The 23,694-nt window shown below is 34.1% G+C and overlaps 1 protein-coding gene across 1 annotated transcript in view; it reads left to right on the top strand.

Annotated features, from left to right (window-relative positions):
• Window positions 1–22,844, top strand: part of LOC123552263 (myophilin-like) — a 37,215-nt gene extending 14,371 nt beyond the window's left edge. Inside the window, exons 2-4 of the mRNA XM_045341780.2 lie at window positions 19,861–19,976; window positions 20,661–20,865; window positions 21,906–22,844. Coding sequence (XP_045197715.2) covers window positions 19,861–19,976; window positions 20,661–20,865; window positions 21,906–22,094 — 510 coding nt within the window. The 3' untranslated portion in view covers window positions 22,095–22,844. The remainder of the gene's footprint in view (window positions 1–19,860; window positions 19,977–20,660; window positions 20,866–21,905) is intronic.
• Window positions 22,845–23,694: the final 850 nt, after the last annotated feature.

Raw genomic sequence — 23,694 nt, 5'->3', positions numbered from 1 at the left:
AACGTGTTAGGGTAAATTGCGAGATTATTTACATAAATATGACGAAATGAGCATTGGTACAAACGTTATACTCCCCGACGGGAGATGCAGTATAGGAAAGGTCAATTGTTACAGACATATAACAAATGTAGAGTAAAATAAGATACTAGGGTATAGTACAAACTATGCCTTAAAGTTCTGCTTATCAAATTATTGTACCTTGCATCAAAAGTTGGCGGACAGAAAAGCGAACTGGCAAATTCTTATTCTTTAGTCAACATCAGAGCAATACTCTGACAGAAAATGTGTCACAATTTTAAGACATCGAGAGCAAAACAAATACAATAACGAAGCAGTTGCAAGAGTTGCTAGAAACATAAACAAGCAAAAAGGACGACAGTACGTCTTGAAACGGGAAAATGTGTTTCTGAAACGAAGAAACAACCAGAATGTTTGACAAAATATCTATCTTGTATTCCAATTAATTTACCTGTGCCACGGCCCGGTTTAAAAGACGGAACTTTTTAATTAGGAAGAAGATCGATCTAACGGACATGCTCGAAAACTCATTGATATTAATGATACGATAAATTCTTGTTTCAAATACTTACGCAACACATGATCAACTGATGACGTATATCGGCCTCTTCAAAGACATGCAAATGTTTCAGGAACTTTTGGCGTGTTGTTCGTGGCAAAAAATCCACCCTAATATGATTTATATGAGAACACATTGATACAGAAAAAATAAAATCGTACACATGCAATATTTTGCAAAGGTTTATGTCATTGTATCAAAGCAATAACTGCTGAATCATAGACCTTTTGTTTAATGGATGTGAAAAACTACCAATACTTTCTTGCCATAAAATACAGAAGAATTGATAATAATTTTTCACTAAATTTTAGATGTTTCACAACAGCAACGCTGTTTTGTTTTTGTTTTCATTGTGCTGCATTTTTTAAACATTCGTAAAATGAATAAAATTATATGATGCAAGCCATGGCTTGATTTTGTTAAAATTTTCATATCATGCTTATATTACATTATCGTGAAAGTGTGCCAAATATTATAAGTTTGTTTTCAGATATTTCTAATCTAGTGGCAAGATAATAATAAAGTGCATTGTCAGAATGGTTGAAAATTACATTTAGTATTAAACTGTTCAAGAAGTAGTAAATAATTGAACTGGCAGAGACGAAAGTATAAACACGACAAAGTTCTTTTTAATGACCATCTGTGGATTTATAGTAATATTCCCTGGCAGACAACATTATATATTCTAACGACTTATTACTTATTAAATATCCTGGTAAACATGATCTCTAGTATAATAGTATAGTATTATTACTGACATGTATTGTGTAGACTATCATTTTTGCAGAAAAACTTTTTCACTGGATCCGCCCATGTATTAACTGGAGAAAAATCATGTACAAACAAGGCAATTCACGTGCTGTCAAAACATGATTCTTATTTTTGAAATGAAATGCTTTACCAGGGACGTACATGTATTACTGCTCATATCGTGACAGATGGACATCTGCGTCTTGTTTCATCTTTTGTAGCATAAAAGATGTAATTTAATCAGTCGGTATGTTTTTACCTAATTTCTCATAGAATTAATGTAAATCTTGAAAGACTGTCGTACTAATCTGTGCACTAAATAAGTGTGCGACCTCAAAATAACTCGAATATAAAATTATCATTCTTGAAATCGTGTGCCTGTCTACCGAATTCTAAAAGTAAAATTTTATGCAAAATTATGGGTAGTCATTTTTTTAGACGGAGAAATGAAAAAAAAAAACGTTTAAAAATCCTTCAATACATACTTTTGACAGTGTTGTTGTTTCGTTGGCCACGGTAATGGATTATAAAACATGTTTACCGTTTCCAAGAACATCAGTATGGAAACAAAATATTGAATCAACACATTTAGTCTTCGTGTCATGTTTTTTATGCAAGTATAGCGACAATACATGTTTTGTTTTGTGTGATAACGTCTGCAGAAGAAATTGGGAGTTGTTTGTGACCAAAGGTCTAGGTCACAAACATTCCCACGGGCTTCTGCAGACGTTAATAGATAAAAACGTGTATTATCCTTACATTGGTGTTCCTTCTATAAGACGCTTTAATATTAACAGAAATACTTTTTAAAGATAGCTTCTACACATTTACACTAAATGAAAATGGAATGCATATGAGCCGTGCCATGAGAAAACCAAAATAGTGGGTATGCGACCAGCATGGATCCAGACCAGCCTGCGCATCCGCTTTTAAAGCCTATTGGAATTGGAGAAACTATTAGCGAACAGCATGGATCCTGACCAGACTGCGCGGATGCGCAGGCTGGTCTGGATCCATGCTGGTCGCATACCCACTATGTTGGTTTTCCCATGGCACGGCTCATATATTTCATGGAACATTCCAGAATGAATCATTTTAGCACAGCGTTTTAACCTTAGAACTTCATATCTTCTCCTGGCAAAGTTTCCACATAAGTTTAGGTAATATAAAAGAAAATACGTGAAAATACACAAAACATAACATAGATCTCTCTGTACAATATATACCAAAGGGTGTTCAGTAGCCTGTATGGGTAGGAAAGATTTGTACTATACTTTCCATCGTCTTGTTAATCCATTGAAAACTAATAAAAAATTATACTAAGAACTAGTAGTAATCCGAAATATTAAGGCCATGACATAAGTGCCTTTTGAAATGACAGGTTGTCTGTCGTAAATACTATGTTTATTTGAACTTGTCTAAGGAAATGATTGTGCCGATAAATGGAATGTAATCTGAGCAATTATAATGTTTTCATCGTTGCAGAGAAGAGCATCACAGTGTGGCTCAAACATGTCTATTTTTCTTGTATACGTGATGCAGAATATATTTGAGATAATTACCATTATGTGGTAAATGAATTTGAAATTTTAATACTTCGATACTCGAAATACTAGACATTGGCAGAAGTAAATGAAAATGCAATTATACGTAAAACATATATTGACATGTACATAAAAATGTTGTAGAATATTATATTTTTAATACGAAGGCTTGTTTTGAATGAATAAAGATACTTGAAAATTTTGTTATTCAAAATGCATATTCAATTCAATTTAATCCACTTATATGTATATTTGGTTTTCAAATACTTTGGCAAGCACATAGAAAATTACATAAATATCATAAAATGAGCCGCGCCATGAGAAAATCAACATAGTGGCTTTGCGACCAGCATGGATCCAGACCAGCCTGCGCATCCGCGCAGTCTGGTCAGGATCCATGCTGTTCGCTTTTAAAGCCTATTGGAATTGGAGAAACTGTTAGCGAACAGCATGGATCCTGACCAGACTGCGCGGATGCGCAGGCTGGTCTGGATCCATGCTGGTCGCAAAGCCACTATGTTGATTTTCCCATGGCACGGCTCAAATAAACTTTATTAAAACTGTATTAAATGGACAGAAAACACGGAATTAATAGAAAGGTAAAAGTGAATGTGTCTGGCAGTCTTATTGTTGACGTAACAACAAGTGTTTCAACAGATAACCGTATCAGACAAAACAAATAAAATGTTTAAAGTTTTGAGTTAGCGAGCACAATTCATAATGAACTGGCTTTAACAAGTCTAAATTGAAGAATAAACAAAATGCAGATTAACACGTCTAGAAATAGCGAGTTTGCATACACACTTTTTAGAACCTGAACTGACACAAAATGAATCATAAAAAAAATGTTAAGATTTTACAGGCATTTCGCAAAAGATATAAACCATCACGTACACTAATTTCCATGTTATACTGATGATGCAAAATTAGTACAAACGTTCTGTTTACCGAAAAACCTGTCTTTTTTTTAAACAATAAGGGACAGACGCATGACAATGGCACCAAACTATACAGAGATAAAATTATGTTAAGTAAATGATATTATGATATTGGGGGTATATTCCAAAATCTGACTTACCATTTCACTGCAGATTAACCATCAAATCATGTAAATGAAACTAGCGTCAGCACATTTGCAATATCCCTTAGAAACAAAAATACGTCAAATCTATATATAAAGCAAAATGACTACGAACAAAGATCAGAAAGACATAATTATGTTAAGAACGTAGGAAAGCCTATTGGTGTGTAGAAAAAAGATATATACACGACTGGTAAGTTAGAGGAAAAGATAGGGACAAGTCATGCAACTATAAAGGAAACGATATGAGTTGTAAGAAATAGTTATTGCTTCAAAAGAATAAAGAATTACTATGGCACCAGTAGTCGAATGAATATGAATCTTGGAAGAAAGTTATCTGTTAGAAAATGATTGACACTCTTAATTTCAATTAAAAATGAAAAGTTTCGTCGCCGAGCAAGTTTAATGCAGGTATCCGCATTAGTAATAAGATATTAATACATTTATACGTGCAAAAAATAAAAAAAGGTTTGTTACTGATGCAGAGGGGTATATGGCATGCGAACTTTGAGGAGTTTGTACACGTACTAAACATACGCCACGGAATTTGTGTTAAAGAATCTTTCCGTAACTATCATGCTGTGATAATAATCGAGGTCCGATCTAGTGATAGTAACTGGCTCTAGTATTTTCTGATTTAGGTGTATGGAATTTCTGTTAATAATCTCTGGCAAGAGATGCTCTTTAGAAACGGCAAATGTTGCAGCGGTCTAACATAAATGTTCATTCAAATAAAACTTGTGTATGTAACAACATAACGTAAGTACTCGAAGCAAGTATATGACATTTGGATAAAATGTAAGCAGAAAGAAGAGTACGTATGTTCAGACAAAACAGAAAAAGTGTTCACACGTTTTAAAACATGAAAACACATAGAATTATTATGCTGGAGGTCGGAGACTTTTTAATATTTTTGGAATATGTAAAGAATTTATAAATGATGCTAAGGGACACTTATAGTAAGGAAAAAACTGATTCATTGATCTTGAAATTGTAATATAACCGAACTTTCAATATGCTATGTAGTAATATATAGTTAAACGGGAAAGCAATTTTTCGTTTATCATAGTTGGTATGCAACTGGTGGAGATGCGAGAGTAAAATATAATAAACATACCACAGTATGTTGATTGCTATGTTGATAATAAAATGATTAGGTTAACGAAACATTATTTTTTCTGCTGATCACTGCCGTTTATTAATTTCTTAGAAGATAGTCTAATCGTTGGAAGGATATGAAAACCTTGCTAATATTTTCTTTTATCAATTACAATATACATATATATGATGCACTGCAATGTGTACAATAAAAAGGGGAACAGGCAAGATAAATCTTTGTGAAACTTTGGGTATACAGAATGGAATGATCTGTTGCAGTTTTTAAACTTTATTGACATCGTTGCATATCTGAATACGAGTTTGTGTGCATTACATAATCGAAAGGACTTTGACTTTGGTTACAGTGTGTGACAACAAAAATAAAAAGTCTTTCGCATCTTAATTTCTAACTCCGAGGCAAAAGAGTTGAAATGTTTTTTTTATAGTGTTTAAAGATACACAATGTCCAACTTTCACTAAAACATTTTATTATTAGATATTGACTTTTAATGTAGAAAAACTTCATCAACTGTATTTAACTTTACTTAATATATGAATTAATTATGCATGCAGTTAAACATTGTAATTACAGTTCATTGTTAAACATCCAGTTTTTGTTTTCAATAATGAAATTTGGGTCTATACCTTTAACAACATTCAACTACGTTATTCTTGGTGGTGATGGTATGGGTTCGACAAAGTACTTTACACGAAGATCTGTGAAATTTATGATAACATTCGCTGACAAACGACATTATATTCAAACAGCTTGTTACGTATATATCTTCGTTGTATAAGTAGGATGGTGTAAAATGAGCAACAGACTACCATGAATCCAAACTTGTTGTGAATCTGTTTTAACAAAAACACGGGGTAGATCATGGTACCATGTGTCTCCATGTCATGCGATATTTCATAGAACATAACAAAATGAAGCGTTTAGCATAAACTTCGAACATTTTCACCTGACAAATTTTCAATAAAATTGAAAAATACATTTAGGAAAATATGTAAAACACAAGAAGCATAAAATGTAACTCGCTGTAAAATATATTAAGAGTATACTTAAAAGTGTAGCAGTGTTTTCTAAAAGCGAAACCTGTCGAAACACGTCAAAACAATGTATTCCTACAATATTTCTATTCTGACAGCTTTAGATCAGCATCTCGTGTACACTAGGTTAAGCACGGTATTTTCTTGTAATGCGATAAAAACAGAGAAGAACACATTACAGTACGCAGAAATATGCATTCTTGCAAGGTGTGTGCATTAAGAATATCTATGAAAACGAGATAGTAGTAAAAAGGAAATATTTTGTCCATTTGCTACAGAAATATTTAAGTGTACGGACTATTACAATCCCTTTGTTAAATCTATATTTGAATCTGAAATGCTTACATGTTAAGATGATGAGGAATTAATTCTAAAGTTATACAGAAGAGTTAACATTTCATCTTTATGCCTCCTCGTATATGATTAATTGATATTAGGACGTTCTTCTAAATAAGCCATGTACATGAAAACGTAAATTGTAATATCATATATTAGTCGTAGCTTATTTAACAATCAATGATATCTTAGAGGCACATACAGACGCCCTTGTACATGGAAATTAAGATACATATATCAAACGTACCTTAATCGGCTTGTTATAAGTGTATATGTTACAGAAGTTGGTTCTGCTACACAGAGTTTTAGTTTCATTAACCTCCGAATATTTACATGATTCTATCTGAAGATATTAAATAAAGTGAAATTGGGAATTATTGAAAGGTAAAAGCAGATGCATCTGGCAGTCAGCTTTTTCCGTAACCTTAGGCGTTTTCTAGAAATAAACTTACTAAATGTTCAAGGTTTTGATTCAAAACGGTCTTTATTTTACAAATCTGGTAAATAAAAAATGCAGATTTATACGTTTAAGAAATCACGAATTGGCACGTATTTCAGATTGTGTGCCTAACGCAAAATGAGTTATGCTGCATAAAAGCTTATCGAACAGTTTTACTAGAAAGTACTCCCTGTTTTACAAAAAGAGACAGAGCGACGCCCTTTGAATGGAAAGGATCGCCTTCTTGAATAAGTTAACACAGAGTTATTTTATATAAAATACAAAAATATATGAAACGTGTTAGGGTAAGCTGCGAGACTAGTCACAGAAGAACGATAAAATGGGCTCTAGTAGAGATGGTATACTCTCCGACTTGAGATGCAATAAAGAAAGGTCAATTGTTACAGACATAAAACAAATGTAGAGTTAAATAATGTACCTGACGGTACTAGGGTAAAGTACAAAATATGCCTTAATTAAAGTTCTGCTTGCTGTATGATTACTCATATCAAATTATTTGACATTTGCATCAAATATTGGCGGACAAAAAGCGTTTAGGCAAAATTCTTATCCTTTAGTCAACATTAGAGCAGTAGTCCCAAATTAATGTATAATAACGCACATACAACCGACGAGGGTAAAACAGGCACAAAAACGCAGCGGTTGCAAAGAGTTGCAAGAAATAGTACTTGAGAAAAATAAACAAGGGATGACGGTGAGGGAGCGTCTTGAAACAGTAACATTAGTTTCAACAAATGTATCTGAAACGAAGAAACAAGCAGAATGCTCGACTAAAGCATCTGCCTCGAAATCCAATTAATTTACCTTTGCCACGATCTTTAACAGGCAGAACGTTTTAATTAGGAAGAAGGTCGATCAAAAACGGAAACGCTCGAGAAAAAAAAACCTCATAGTTAATAATGCTTCAGTAAAGTACTGTTTAATTCTGATGGAACACATGATCAACTGACGACGTATATCGGCCTATTCAAAGACATGCAAATGTTTCACGAACTTCTGACGCATTTTTCGTGGCAAAAAGTTTTTCCCTACATAATTTATGTGGGAACGCAATAAAATAGTACTTGAGCAATATTTTGCAAGGGGTTGTGTCATTGTATCAAAGTAATATCTGCAGAAATCGTATACCTTTTGTTTAATGGATGTGAAAAAAGCATACTTTCTTTCCTTGAAAAAGGAGGAACTGATAATAATTTTTCACTAAATATGGCAAAACTCAAAATACATATTTTCTTTTTAAATGTCGCAGAATAGAATAACGACGCTGTTTTGTTTTTGTTTTCATTTTGATGAATTCGTAAAATGAATAAAATTATATGATGCAAGCCATGGCTTAATTTTGTTAGAATTTTCATATCACACTATATTATTGTGAAAGTGTGTGAAATTTTAAAAGTGCATTTTTAGCTATTTTAATGTGGCAACATAATAACTTGCATTGACAGAAATGGTTGAAAATTACCATTACAGTCAACCTCTCCAGAGCGACCCTCTCTTAAGCAATAACCTATCTATAGCAACTACATCAAAATTTCCCTAAGCTGAAATATATTATCAAATTTACCGCTCCAGAACAAGAACCTCTACATAACAGTCAATATTTGTATCTCCCAAAGGTAGTTGCTCTACAAAGGTTGCACTGTAATACATAATGGTCAATAACTAGTAAATAATAGGTATTGGCAGAGGTGAAAGCATAAACAATAAAAAAAAATTATGACCATCTGCGATATTTATGACAACATTCCCTGGCAGACGACATTATATTGTAACGGCTCGTTACTTACATATTCGTGAAGATGATCACTATTATCATAGAATAATGTTATTACAGACATTCTGTAGACAAGCATCGTCGTTCATTCTGTTAAACATTACATAACATCAATCTGAATTAATTTTTACAGGAATACATTTTAAATATGGCTCATGAAAGTGCAAGTTTACGCTGTAAGAAAATCGAATGCATATTTTTCATAGAACATTCCAAAATGAATCATTTTTGCACAGCGTTTTAACCTTGGAACTTTATATATTTATCTGGCAAATTTTCCGCATAGTGTTAGGAAATACAAAAGAAAACATGAACATAAAATAGATCTCTCTGTTCAATATGTACTAAGCATAATCTTTAAAAGTAGGATTCACAAACAAAAACGAAACAGGGAAATTCGCCTATTCTGACATCCTACCTTATGTTAATCCTTTTACTATTGTAATATTGAAGGGTGATGTAATTTGTTTGATTAAAGATCAATCTGTAACATATTTTTCATCGTCTTGTTGGTACCGTCTTTTAGTAATCCGAAATATTAAAGACATGGCACAAAGAGCTCGGCTGGTGTAAGAACCATGTTTATTTAAACGTGTCCAAGGAAATGATTATGTCGACGAACAGGAAGTAACCTGAGCAATTGTAATGATTTCATTGTGGCCGCGTTCCAGAAGAAAAATTTAGCAACATTTTTTTTCTCAGAAATCAGACCGAAGAAAACACGATAGTGTGGCTTTTACATGTTCATTTTTCTTGTATACGTGATGGAGAATATACTTGAGATCACTAGAAAATACCATTATCTGGTAAATGAATTTGAAATTTGGTACACGTCCTAGAAATTGGCTACAGTACATGTAAATGTAATTATATGAAAATCGTATATTGACATATACATAAAAACGTTGTAGAATATTATATTTTAATAGGGAGGCTTGTTTTGAATGAATAGAGATACTTGGAGATTTTGTTATTGGACTATTTTAATTTGGTTGGTTTTGAAATACTTTGGCAACCACATAGAAAATTATACAGGTAGAGGAGCTATCAGAAAATAAACTTAATTAAAACTGTATTAAATAGATGGAAAAAACATGGAATTAATAGAAAAGTAAAAGTGCATTTGTCTGGCTGTCTTATTGCTGACGTAACTAGGTACAGGTGTTTCACGAGATAACCGTTGCAGACAAAATAAATAAAATATTCAAGGTTTGGAGTTAGCGAGCACAATTCACAATGAACTGGCTTTTACAAGTTATTTTGAAGAATAAATGTCTAGAAATAATGAGTTTGCATACAGTTTTCAGAACCCGGAGCTGACGCAAAATGAGTCATATCTACAATTGTGTTCATAGGTCATGGATGCCCCACCTCTAAATAGCAAAGCTTTTAATACAGATCATCTTTAAATGAAAGATGTCCGACCACAAGTTTGAAGCAAATTGTATTCAGATAAGGTTGTGCATCTGAGCAACTTAGAATCCAAACCTGCTAAAAGTGCATGAGGAGTTGAACACACCAAATTTCTTTACTATGGTCTATGTTGTGAAATTAAGGAAGGGCCATAATTCTAGAAAACTAAGTCATCGAAAAAAAGTCCATTATTCATGGTCGTCTTCACATCAAGGTCCTTCATCTGTGAAACTTTCAAGCATATAGTTTTTAAGGAGTTGGATACACAATATTTTTCTCTATATTCTATAAAGTAAAATTATCAAAGGTCCATAACTACGGTAAAAATAGTCAAAGCAAAAGTTCCTTCCTTTAAGGTCATCTGCACATTAAGTTTGTTCATCTTTGAAAGTTTGAAGCAATTCAGGCTATAAGTGTGAAAGGAGCCGGCAACGCAAGATTTCGGGAAGTACGGACGGACGTCAATGAAGGGACATAAAAATAAGATTAAGGTTTTATAGACACAAACCCTTTTTGGAACGTACACTGATTTCCAAGTTATACTGAAGATGCAAAATAGCACAAACGTTTGGTTTACCGAAAAATCTGTCTTTTAAACAATTAAGGACAGACCCATGACAAGAGCATCAAAGTTTACAGAGATAAAAAAAAACCTTTATGATTTGGGGGTTATAGTGCAAAATCTAGCTCTGCTGTTCACTGAAATTTTGATTCAGTATTCTTAATGGTTTATATTCTCGAACCAAAAATGTGTCAAATGACCAAGAGCAAAGATCAGAAAGACATAGTAGGAAAGCCTATTCGTATGCACATAAAAGATTTATTTACGACGGGCAAGCTGATGGAATAGACACACCAATTGACTACTTGCTGGCAGAGAGCCAAATGTTACCGTTTTGATTGCGAAGCTGATAAGTCAAAGCGGAAACGTTTGAAAAACAACATTGATATTGCTTCAAGTAACTGCTGTTAATACAAGCTGAAATTATGAAATATGACAGCCTCTTCAAAGAGGCGCAAATGTTTCAGGAACTTCGTACTGTTCATCCTAACACGATTTATGTAATATAAACAACTTTTTGGTGCAAATCAATACTGAAGCAATGCCGTACTGCAGCAAGTTTTTGCCATAAATAGTTTTGTGTTTCATTTTATATTGTGCTATTGTAGAAAAAAGACAAAAATCAATTGTTATTACATATACTTTTGTTGTAGCCATATTCTGTTATTACTTTATTAGTGTTCTACGTTTTATGTATCATGTCTTTCAGAGCTTACTCAAACAACTTAAACTTAAATTTAAACAAATTAATTACTGGCATTGGGGCTTTTCACCTGTAATCGTCATGCAGCTAGTACAGCGGCCAGTATGATCCTTTCAAAGTTTTGCTCATAATTCTGTTAATAACTATATTTATAATTTCTTGAATTTTGGCTCAAAAACAAGATGAGAACAGATGTACCTAGATGCGGGGGAGGGTGCAGTTAAAACTGACAGATACCACAGTATGTTGATTGATACGATGTTATTAGCACAATGATGTTTACTGCCATTAATATAATGTAAGAGATGAATGAAACATTCTATTGCATATTAATTACACACCTCAGAAAAATGGGCGGCATACTTACTAGATGTTTGATTAAATGGTATGAAAGCCTTGATAAGTCAATTTGCTCTTCCCTTATCAATGATTTTTATGTAATATATGCAGCCTTAGTTCTAATGAAAAACTTCAAAAGCACGATAAAGCGTACATCGTACTGATCAGGAGATAACCCAATAATGAACATTATTACCATGCAATACAGTTCCCTAAAGGAAGGTGACTATAATTATCTCAACTGCAGTATAATTAAATGATCTAAGATCGGTTAATGATGTATATACAATTTTGTGCTACATACAATTTATTACAACTAACAATGTTTGAGTTAAAATGTGCATGTATAAAAATGTACAGTTGTTGATTGCTTAAAACATCTATGAATAAAAACAGTACTTTTGAAAACATTTTATAGGGAAGTAATTCTTTTTTAATTGGGTAAGCTTGATATGTTGAATATTTATACAAAGCTATATGGATATTGATGAAATTGCTGCAGACAGGAAAAAGACCTAGAATGTTTTACAGACGGGACATGAAAACATAAATGTGGACATTTGGCCTCAAAGTGTGACCCTGACCTTTGAGCTAGGGACCTGGATGTTGTGCATGACATGTTGTCTCATTCAGGGAGCATTTATGCCTAGCAACATCAAAACCACTTGATTTATAGTAGAGTTATGGACCGCACATGAAAAAAAACTGTTGACTTTTACCCTTAAAGTGTAACCTTGACCTTTGTGTTAGGGGTCTGGGTATTGTGCATGACAAGTCGTCCCATTTTGGGAGACATTTGTGCTAAGTAAAATTAAATACCTTGAAGGATGACGGAGTTTTGGACCAGACAGGAAAGTGGACCTATTGACCTTTGATCTCCAAGCGTGACCTTGACCTTTGAGCTAGATACCTGTGTGTTATGCATGACACGTCGTCTTGTTATGGGCAACAAGAAAATTTATTCCAAGAAATATTAAAATCCCTTGATGGATGATGAGTTATAGACCCGGCAGGAAAAAAATCCTACTGAACTTTGACCTCTAAGAGTGACATTGACCTTAAAGCTGGTGATCTGAGTGTTACGCTTGTCACATCGTCTCATTAAAGGGAACATTATTGTTAAGTAGTATTAAAATGCCTAGATGGATGACAGAGTTATGGCTCGGACAGAAAAAAACTCCTAGTTATGTTTGACTTCAGAGTGTGACCTTGACCTTTGAGCTAGGGTCCGGGTGTTGTACATAACACGTTGTCTCATTATGGGAAACATTTGGGTCAAGTAAAATTAAATCCTTTAATGCAAGACCGAGCACTGGACCGGACAGGAAACAGACCATGTTAAAACCATGCTAACCTTTGACCTCCAAGTACGACCTTGACCTTTAAGCTATGAGTCTGACAGTTGTGCATGTCACGTCTTCTTATTATTTGGGATATTTGTGCCAATTAATAATAAAATCCTTTGGTGGACTGCTAATCTACAGAGCGGACAGAAAAAAAGTCCTGGCGACCTTTGACCTCCAAGTGTGCCCTTGACCTTTGAAATAGGATTCCGGGTTTTGAGTATGACACGTTGTCTCATTATAGGGAACATTTATTTTAAGTATTTTTAAATCCTTTGATGAATGACAGAGTTAAGGACAGGTCACGCAATTGCAGACAGACGGACGAAAAAGCGCAATGCTATAATCCCCGAAACTGGTTTTCAACCAGTATGGTACTAATAATACAAAGTCATCTGTTTCATTACTACACAATATTAGGTTCTAAACAGCATTCATTTTTCAATCTGTTTATGATATAAACAAACATTGGTTGCAAGGTCTAACGACATAGACAAACCACAAGTATAGAGTGGATTCAGATTAAATATGAAATAGTAGGGGGCTTTAATTACAGACTATTACTTGTACATGCTCGTATTTTGCACCTTTTTTTAAAAAAAAAACAATGAGACCTTCGAACCTTCAAAGAACAATTTGATACTGCTGTGTGTTGAAGAACCACCAGAACTACAATTCTTGCCATTGAAATATACGACAAGTAACGTACTTACAGCTCAACTACAATTCTTGCCATTGAAATACACGACAAGTAACGTACTTACAGCTCAACTACAATTCTTGTCATTGAAATACACGACAAGTAACGTACTTACAGCTCAACTACAATTCTTGCCATTGAAATACACGACAAGTAACGTACTTAAGCTCAACTACAATTCTTGCCATTGAAATGTACGACATTAGTAACGTACTTACAGCTCAACTACAATACCTTGCCATTTAAATACACGACAAGTAACGTACTTACAGCTCAACTACAATTCTTGCCATTGAAATACACGACATTAGTAACGTACTTACAGCTCAACTACAATTCTTGTCATTGAAATACACGACATTAGTAACGTACTTACAGCTCAACTACAATACCTTGCCATTTAAATACACGACAAGTAACGTACTTACAGCTCAACTACAATTCTTGCCATTGAAATACACGACAAGTAACGTACTTACAGCTCAACTACAATTCTTGCCATTGAAATGTACGACATTAGTAACGTACTTACAGCTCAACTACAATACCTTGCCATTTAAATACACGACAAGTAACGTACTTACAGCTCAACTACAATTCTTGCCATTGAAATACACGAAATTAGTAACGTACTTACAGCTCAACTACAATTCTTGCCATTGAAATACACGACATTAGTAACGTACTTACAACTCAACTACAATACCTTGCCATTTAAATACACGACAAGTAACGTACTTACAGCTCAACTACAATTCTTGCCATTGAAATACACGACATTAGTAACGTACTTACAGCTCAACTACAATACCTTGCTATTGAAATGTACGACATTAGTAACGTACTTACAGCTCAACTACAATTCTTGCCATTGAAATACACGACATTAGTAACGTACTTACAGCTCAACTACAATTCTTGCCATTGAAATACACGACATTAGTAACGTACTTACAGCTCAACTACAATACCTTGCCATTTAAATACACGACATTAGTAATGTACTTACAGCTCAACTACAATTCTTGCCATTGAAATACACGACATTAGTAACGTACTTACAGCTCAACTACAATACCTTGCTATTGAAATGTACGACATTAGTAACGTACTTACAGCTCAACTACAATTCTTGCCATTGAAATACACGACATTAGTAACGTACTTACAGCTCAACTACAATACCTTGTCATTTAAATACACGACAAGTAACGTACTTACGGCTCAACTACAATTCTTGCCATTGAAATACACGACATTAGTAACGTACTTACAGCTCAACTACAATTCTTGCCATTGAAATACACGACATTAGTAACGTACTTACAGCTCAACTACAATACCTTGCCATTTAAATACACGACAAGTAACGTACTTACAGCTCAACTACAATTCTTGCCATTGAAATACACGACATTAGTAACGTACTTACAGCTCAACTACAATACCTTGCTATTGAAATGTACGACATTAGTAACGTACTTACAGCTCAACTACAATTCTTGTCATTGAAATACACGACATTAGTAACGTACTTACAGCTCAACTACAATTCTTGCCATTGAAATGTACGACATTAGTAACGTACTTACAGCTCAACTACAATACCTTGCCATTTAAATACACGACAAGTAACGTACTTACAGCTCAACTACAATTCTTGCCATTGAAATACACGACATTAGTAACGTACTTACAGCTCAACTACAATTCTTGCCATTGAAATACACGACATTAGTAACGTACTTACAGCTCAACTACAATACCTTGCCATTTAAATACACGACAAGTAACGTACTTACAGCTCAACTACAATTCTTGCCATTGAAATACACGACAAGTAACGTACTTACAGCTCAACTACAATTCTTGCCATTGAAATGTACGACATTAGTAACGTACTTACAGCTCAACTACAATACCTTGCCATTTAAATACACGACAAGTAACGTACTTACAGCTCAACTACAATTCTTGCCATTGAAATACACGACATTAGTAACGTACTTACAGCTCAACTACAATTCTTGCCATTGAAATACACGACATTAGTAACGTACTTACAGCTCAACTACAATACCTTGCCATTTAAATACACGACATTAGTAATGTACTTACAGCTCAACTACAATTCTTGCCATTGAAATACACGACATTAGTAACGTACTTACAGCTCAACTACAATACCTTGCTATTGAAATGTACGACATTAGTAACGTACTTACAGCTCAACTACAATTCTTGCCATTGAAATACACGACATTAGTAACGTACTTACATTTCAACTACAATACCTTGTCATTTAAATACACGACAAGTAACGTACTTACAGCTCAACTACAATTCTTGCCATTGAAATACACGACATTAGTAACGTACTTACAGCTCAACTACAATTCTTGCCATTGAAATACACGACATAAGTAACGTACTTACAGCTCAACTACAATTCTTGCCATTTAAATACACGACAAGTAACGTACTTACAGCTCAACTACAATTCTTGCCATTGAAATACACGACATTAGTAACGTACTTACAGCTCAACTACAATACCTTGCTATTGAAATGTACGACATTAGTAACGTACTTACAGCTCAACTACAATTCTTGCCATTGAAATACACGACATTAGTAACGTACTTACAGCTCAACTACAATTCTTGCCATTGAAATGTACGACATTAGTAACGTACTTACAGCTCAACTACAATACCTTGCCATTTAAATACACGACAAGTAACGTACTTACAGCTCAACTACAATTCTTGCCATTGAAATACACGACATTAGTAACGTACTTACAGCTCAACTACAATTCTTGCCATTGAAATACACGACATTAGTAGAACGTACTTTACAGCTCAACTACAATACCTTGCCATTGAAATTCACGACAAGTAACGTACTTACAGCTCAACTACAAATTCTTGCCATTGAAATACACGACAAGTAACGTACTTACAGCTCAACTAAATTCTTGCCATTGAAATGTAGACATTAGTAACTACTTACAGCTCAACTACAATACCTTGGGCATTTAAATACACGACAAGTAACGTACTTACAGCTCAACTACAATTCTTGCATTGAAATACACGACATTAGTAACGTACTTACAGCTCAACTACAAATTCTTGCATTGAAATACACGACATTAGAACGTACTTACAGTCAACTACAATCCTTGCCATTTAAATACCGACATTAGTAATGTATTACAGCTCAACTACAATTCTTGCCATTGAAATACACGACATTAGTACGTACTTACAGCTCAAACTACAAACCTTGCTATTGAAAGTACGACATTAGTAATATTACAGCTCAACTACAATCTATGCCATTGAAATACACGACATAGTAAGCTATTACAGTCGAATACATACCTTGTCTTAAATACACGACAAGTAACGTACTTACAAGCTCAACTAACAATTCTTGCCATTGAAATACACGACATTAGTACGTACTTACAGCTCAACTACAATTCTTGCCATTGAAATACACGACATTAGTAACGTACTTACAGCTCAACTACAATACTTGCCATTTAAATACACGAACAGTACCGTACTTACAGTCTCAAATACAATTCTTGCATTGAAATAACGACAAGTAACGTACTTTACAGCTCAACTACAATTCTTGCCATTGAAATTGTACGACATTAGAACGTAACTTACGCTCAACTACAATACTTGCCATTTAAATACACGACAAGTAACGTACTTACAGCTCAACTACAATTCTTGCCATTGAAATACACGACATTAGTAACGTACTTGCAGCTCAACTACAATTCTTGCCATTGAAATGTACGACATTAGTAACGTACTTACAGCTCAACTACAATTCTTGCCATTGAAATATACGACAAGTAACGTACTTACAGCGCACTGTGGATTTTATGACAGCATTTCTTGGCAAGTGATATTATATTGTAAGTAAACCACCACCTGGTTGACCTTAATATACAAAAGGTCAGTTCAGCAGAATATTGAGTCGTTCATATCAATTATAAATTGTTCATGAAATAAAAGTATATCTTTATTCTATTGAAGTATGGGAAAATTCCAGAGATTTTATCAATTAAAATACAAACAGTTTTAATAGAACATTCCAGCAGCATATTGTTTTAACCGAGGAACTTTTATATCTTTACCTGGCAAATGTTCAAAATAATTTTGAGAATTACAAAAGAATATATGTAGTCAAATGTTAATGATTTACAAGATTCAGTATGTTAACAAAGACTTGAAAGAAACATGTATACAAAATATTTAGTTTCATTAACAGAAAAGTCAGAAAAGTGAGGAGCAGGTACACATGCATACCACTTTGGGAAATATACCTTTTCTGATTTTATTATGAATTTTGAATTTTGCGGACGATGCTCCGTCCCTAGGAGTTACTTCAATGACCTGTTGAATTTCTGTCTATCAGAAGTGTTTTCTTTCTTCAAAGTTACAAGGCGAATCCAAACTTCATTCACTTATCAGTACACAAATCAGAATTTAGACAAGAACATACACTTGACAACTAATGGGCAACTACATTTCTCAAAAACAAAGAAAAGCCTATGTGAACGAGTGGAACAACTGTTAAACACATGCCAAGATAAATTATATACGCTTCCAATGTCAAACTAAACAATGGTGCTGCACAATTTGACTGTAAATAGAAGCCACATTGTTTTGAATCTACCTATTGTAATTACGTGTGTGACTCAGATACAGACGAAAAATATCCAATTAAAAGAGGATAGATTGAAAAATGCGTTCATAAGTATCCTATTAACCTGTTAAGCATGTTTTACCGACGAGCATCTACCTTTCAAAATATCGGTATTGCAGCCATGGTTTTTGGTTTAATCGTTTTGACCAGATGCAAACAATTTTTGGCTTTCGTCTACAGAAGAGTCAAGCGCCGGGTTTTTTTACTGCTTCCCGAACGGGGAACTTGATACTTAATATACATGTAGCAATTTTGATTCCCGTTCGGAAAGTAAAATCATATATTTATATATTTTTCAAGTTAATGATACCATGCATATTCTTATTCATTGGGTCTTTTGAAGGAAACAACTCACAAAATGACAAGTTTGCTTCAGGAACGGACATCAAGTTACTACATTAAAGTTTCCCGTTAATCATAAATTGATTCCCCGAATGTGATTTTTTCCCTACTGCCTACATAACATTAATTTTAACTGGTAGGGTGTGGTCAAACGACCAAAACGATGAAGCGTTATGTCTTAATCACATTGTATTACAATGATTTCTGGTACACTAGTCAAGTCGTGTGTGGACATGAAATAATGCCGCTAGAATGTTTTTGTTGCTAAAACGTCAGTGCAACATTTTGACCCACATCCTGTTGTTAAGACCACTGGCTAAGACTTTAGGTCCACAGTTTGGTTAACCTGCTAGTATTCGGTGAAACGATTTTATTTGATTTCCCTCAAATTATTAGACAAAAACACTGACTAACATAATCCTTCAAATGAAATTCAAGGATGGTAATAAGAACTTTTCAAGTTTTTAGATATCTAAAGCTGTCACGAATTTATCACGAATGGGCATTCTCCTTTGAAAATTCCAGACAAACTTCGACAAATTGCTGCTTTGATTCTTTTCACTGCCATGTCTATATTAAATCAGCAGGATATCTTAGCATAAAGGCAACATATTTTGGAACTGTACATGGCCAAACATTTACTCCCAGTATCTCCTACCTCAATATCTATTCAAAGTGCAAAACGATTCAACTACCTGTAGAATTATGTATAATATTCTACTTGGCTATTGCAAAACTAAAAGAAAACAACTGTTAAAGATTAAGTGAGTCACACCGTAGGTTCACGAGAGTTCTCCGATGGTAACTTACAAAACAAGTATGGTGGTGCAGTCGCAATTCTTGAGCGTACCGCCTTACTTAATCGTGTCGCCATAATGAGTTATCGCCTGTTTAGTGTGTCGCCCTACTTAAGCACGTCACCATATTGAAGTGGAGCTATTGTACCCTCAGGCATCAGTGAGTTTTAAGCCCTGTTTAGAATGCAGTGCAGAAAATTTTAAAATGAAAGTTAAACTGGTGTTAAACGCTGCTTTTATTTTCTTTACAGCGTGATCCTGAAATGGAGGAACAGGCTATGGACTGGATCGAGAAGATCACGGGAGAAAAACTGGACAGGGGGAAGGAATACCCAGACCAAATCAAGGACGGCATTACTCTTTGCAAGTAAGTTCAAAATATTATATTCCTGGAATAAAAAGCACAGAAATAATAGTTTGTATTCAGTCCGTTGGCATGTTATGTTCTAAGCTCATTGGGAAGCAAAGCCGCTTCGAAAATGAATAACTTCCGCAACCTTTCTGCAGTAAATGATGTAAGGACTGTTCTAACGTCAACAGAAAAATGTTTGACGAGTGTGTATAAAATTAACGAACATTTAACCGGTTTCCATTAAAACTAGAAACGGTATGACATTCAGGTCCCTTCTGCACAATAATAGCTTTATACAAAAAGCTTTACCGAAGTTTCTAGGTACAAAGGATGGATGGAGATGTAGAACTGTGTTAACATGTATGGAATCTGACTCTGTTAAGGTCATTTGGTGATGCTGAAGCCCAGTGTGGAGTTTGAACGTTCTAGATAGTAATTGCTGAGAAATCTCTTTATACGTTATAGATCATAGGCAAAACTTTTCTCAAACAAGGGGGAATAATTTTGTTAAAATGATTGTCTGACTATGCTCTGCGAGATAATTTTCTGACTATTCGTTCTAAAATTCGCCAACAGGGGCATAAGTTTAACAAAATGTAAACCAGAGTTATACCTCCAAGTGAGGTCACCCTTACGTGGCGCATTCGGAATATCTTACCCTGAGAATTTCTGGAAGGTTGGATTCTGTTTTTTTTTCAGTTTGATGAATAAACTTGATCCTGGATGTATTAAAAAGATAGACAAGAAAGGTGGTGGATTTGCTTTGATGCAAAATATTGAGCGATTCAATAAGGCGATCAAAGACTATGGCGTTCCCGTGAGAGAATGCTTCCAAACGGTTGACCTGTGGGAGAAGAAGAACATTCCGGCAGTAACCCTCTGTATTCACGCTCTTGGACGAATTGTAAGTACAGTTAGATTAGAAACCTTTTAATCGGACTGTATTATTCTTTGTGCATCTGAAATTCAAAAAATGATTTTATTAAAAGACAAAGCACTGTCTGTGTTAAATTGTTCTTTTTTTTCAAACAGTGATTTGTCATTGAATGAAATTATTGTATAGAGATCAGAAACAAAGGAACTATATCACGAGGACACAGCCCGAGTTATATAGTAATACGCAACGGAACGATAAACTATGACCTAATTCAAGAAAAAATCATTGCTTGAGATTATATTACTTCAATTGCAGCACGTTATCAAGGATTATTATCTACATCCATAACGACATTCGCAATACCCGTTTGCCTGTTTGTGTGGTTATATTTTTGAGCACGCCGCTTTGAAATGTTTGACGCTATGGCGTAATATGACCTCCTAACAGTGAATTTTTGCATAAAATACAATTTCTGTCTTCCTCGTTTAAGAAATAATATATCTTAAACAATGGTTTATCTTTGCATTAAATCATTGTTTGGAGTTTAGATACGTAATCACATCACGAGGACGCATTTAAACGATAATGTTTTTATTCTAAAGAAAATCACTGAGATATATAATTTCGATTCTTACAGCGTATTTATGTTTATCACCTTTATCATTGACTGAATACTTTCATATATTTGCTTGTGCAGTTTCCTTTTCCAGGCGATGCCATGATGCTAGTCGCTATCGCGTAATAATTGTGACGTACTAACAGGGATTTTATTAAGTTTAGGTCTTCTTTGTTCAATAGGAATATAAATCGGGTTCTGTTACAATCTGTAGGAAAATAAATCCGGTCATGATAGACTTCTTAAATAGAATTTACAATCGGGATAAAATTGTAAACATAAACAATATTACAAACTGAATAAATAACCAGGAATTGACATAATTTTCATCAGGGTTTTCCGCTAATTCTTATGACACTTAACTACCCTGGGATCTTAAAAATGAGGCAAAAAAAAAACAATCTCTTGCTGAAGATGAGAACAGATATTCTGACAAATTGTTGTTCTTCAGGCACAGACGAAAGATGATTATGACGGACCAGTATTGGGCCCTAAGATGTCAGAAACACAGGTGTTTGATTTTACCCCGGAGCAACTTGCAGAGGCTAAATACATGGTGAACACCATGCAGTACGGATCAAACAAGGGGGCTAGTCAGGCCGGCCAGAGCTTCGGAAAACAGAGAGGGATTAATGATTAATGGAGATTCTTAGTACAGCACTGTAAACATAACTTTCTAAACAATTATTTTCTCAGATAATTAGCTATCACGCATTTCTTATATAGAAAAAATTCTAACAACAGGTTCAAGATTATTGTATTGTTCTCAGCATGGACTTAAGTTAAAGTCAAAGTAGATATGTTGTTCGAGCTGTTTTTGGTTTGTATCAAATGAGTCAATGTATGCAGTTATGTTTTGTTATTTTTTTCTTCATTCATTTATAATGCTTTTTTTACGAAAGTATACAACGACTGCCTTACTCAGATAATGATTATGCTTTCACTCGTTAATGGTCCACAATACTTTATATGGAACTATTTCATATTAAACAATGTTAGGCTAAGAATAAAGTGGACATTTTGTAAAAATACGAATGAATACTATATACTAAAAAAAAATAACGTAAAAAAAGATGTGTAGTGCCTACAGTAATTAATTTTTGTCATCTTGCAACTCTGGATTTTTTTCTAAAAAATATATATTCTGGCATATACAATTCGTATTGTTATGTGAAGAATTAGTAGTAGAAGTATTTTAGTCTTTTGACAATAAATATGGTATAGTATAGACTATTTTAGGTTATTAGATAATCTGAAAGCACAATTTTATTATCATTTTAATGTAAAAATATGTATGTATGTAGTTGTTTTGTTTTTAACATTCTAATTTTTTTATATACTCATAATTATCATTTATATTATTATGCAATAAAGTATATGTAGAAAAATCTTTCACTTTGTTTTTTTTAATAGGACTACACTACACACTTGCATATTCAACAGCCTTGTCAGTTGAGTACAATAAGTGCAAAAAAGTCAATTTTGGAAGTAAGCTGTTACAGCACTCAAAGCAAGTGGTTGTTTTATACAGGTGGCTGCTAAGACAGCTTCATGTGTGCTTTATTTAACTGCAACATTGTATTTTAACTTCCGTTAGGAAACTTACGACACTGCATTTGAATAAAATAAATGCATGAATAGTTTTCTCTAGATGTCTTTCATTTTGTGACTGCAATTGTAGGTTATTATGTTTGGAAATATGTAGTATATCTAAAAGTAATATGGATTTTGTAAAATTTATACTTCCATGGAAACATTTAATTCCTTGCTGTCAACATTTGCCAACCTTGTTGGAACAGGGCCTACAACTGTCATCAATTTGCTGGTATTTCCTATTTCAGATCAGGGGAGCTTATAACGAGAAAAACTCTTCTTTCCTTTGTAAACTAGCGTTCAAAGGATATCATGCAAATATTGAAAAATGAAACAAGTAATCTAATTTTATACTCAGTTGTATTGGGTATTCTCCCGCTTTCAATACAACTGCAAGAATATCAACATAACATCAAAGATTTTAAAGCCTTTCCATTGGTTTGTCAGCTTCCCATTGAAGGAATACCAAATGTATGCCAAGTGACTTACAAACTAGGGGCTCATAATGGTTATAATCCACAATTGTTACTGTTTACATACAGCCTTTCCTCCCTTTAACCATACACAACTGGAACTAGCTACCTGTCAGCATCATAAGACATTTCTTGCATGCCGGACAGGATTTTTCCAGTTTTTGCCGGTGCTGG

This window comes from Mercenaria mercenaria, chromosome 4 (genome assembly GCF_021730395.1).
Source record: "Mercenaria mercenaria strain notata chromosome 4, MADL_Memer_1, whole genome shotgun sequence".
NCBI classification, from domain to species: Eukaryota; Metazoa; Mollusca; class Bivalvia; order Venerida; family Veneridae; genus Mercenaria; species Mercenaria mercenaria.
The sequence above is the reverse complement of the archived record's forward strand: the minus strand, read 5'-3'. Positions and strand labels throughout refer to the sequence as shown.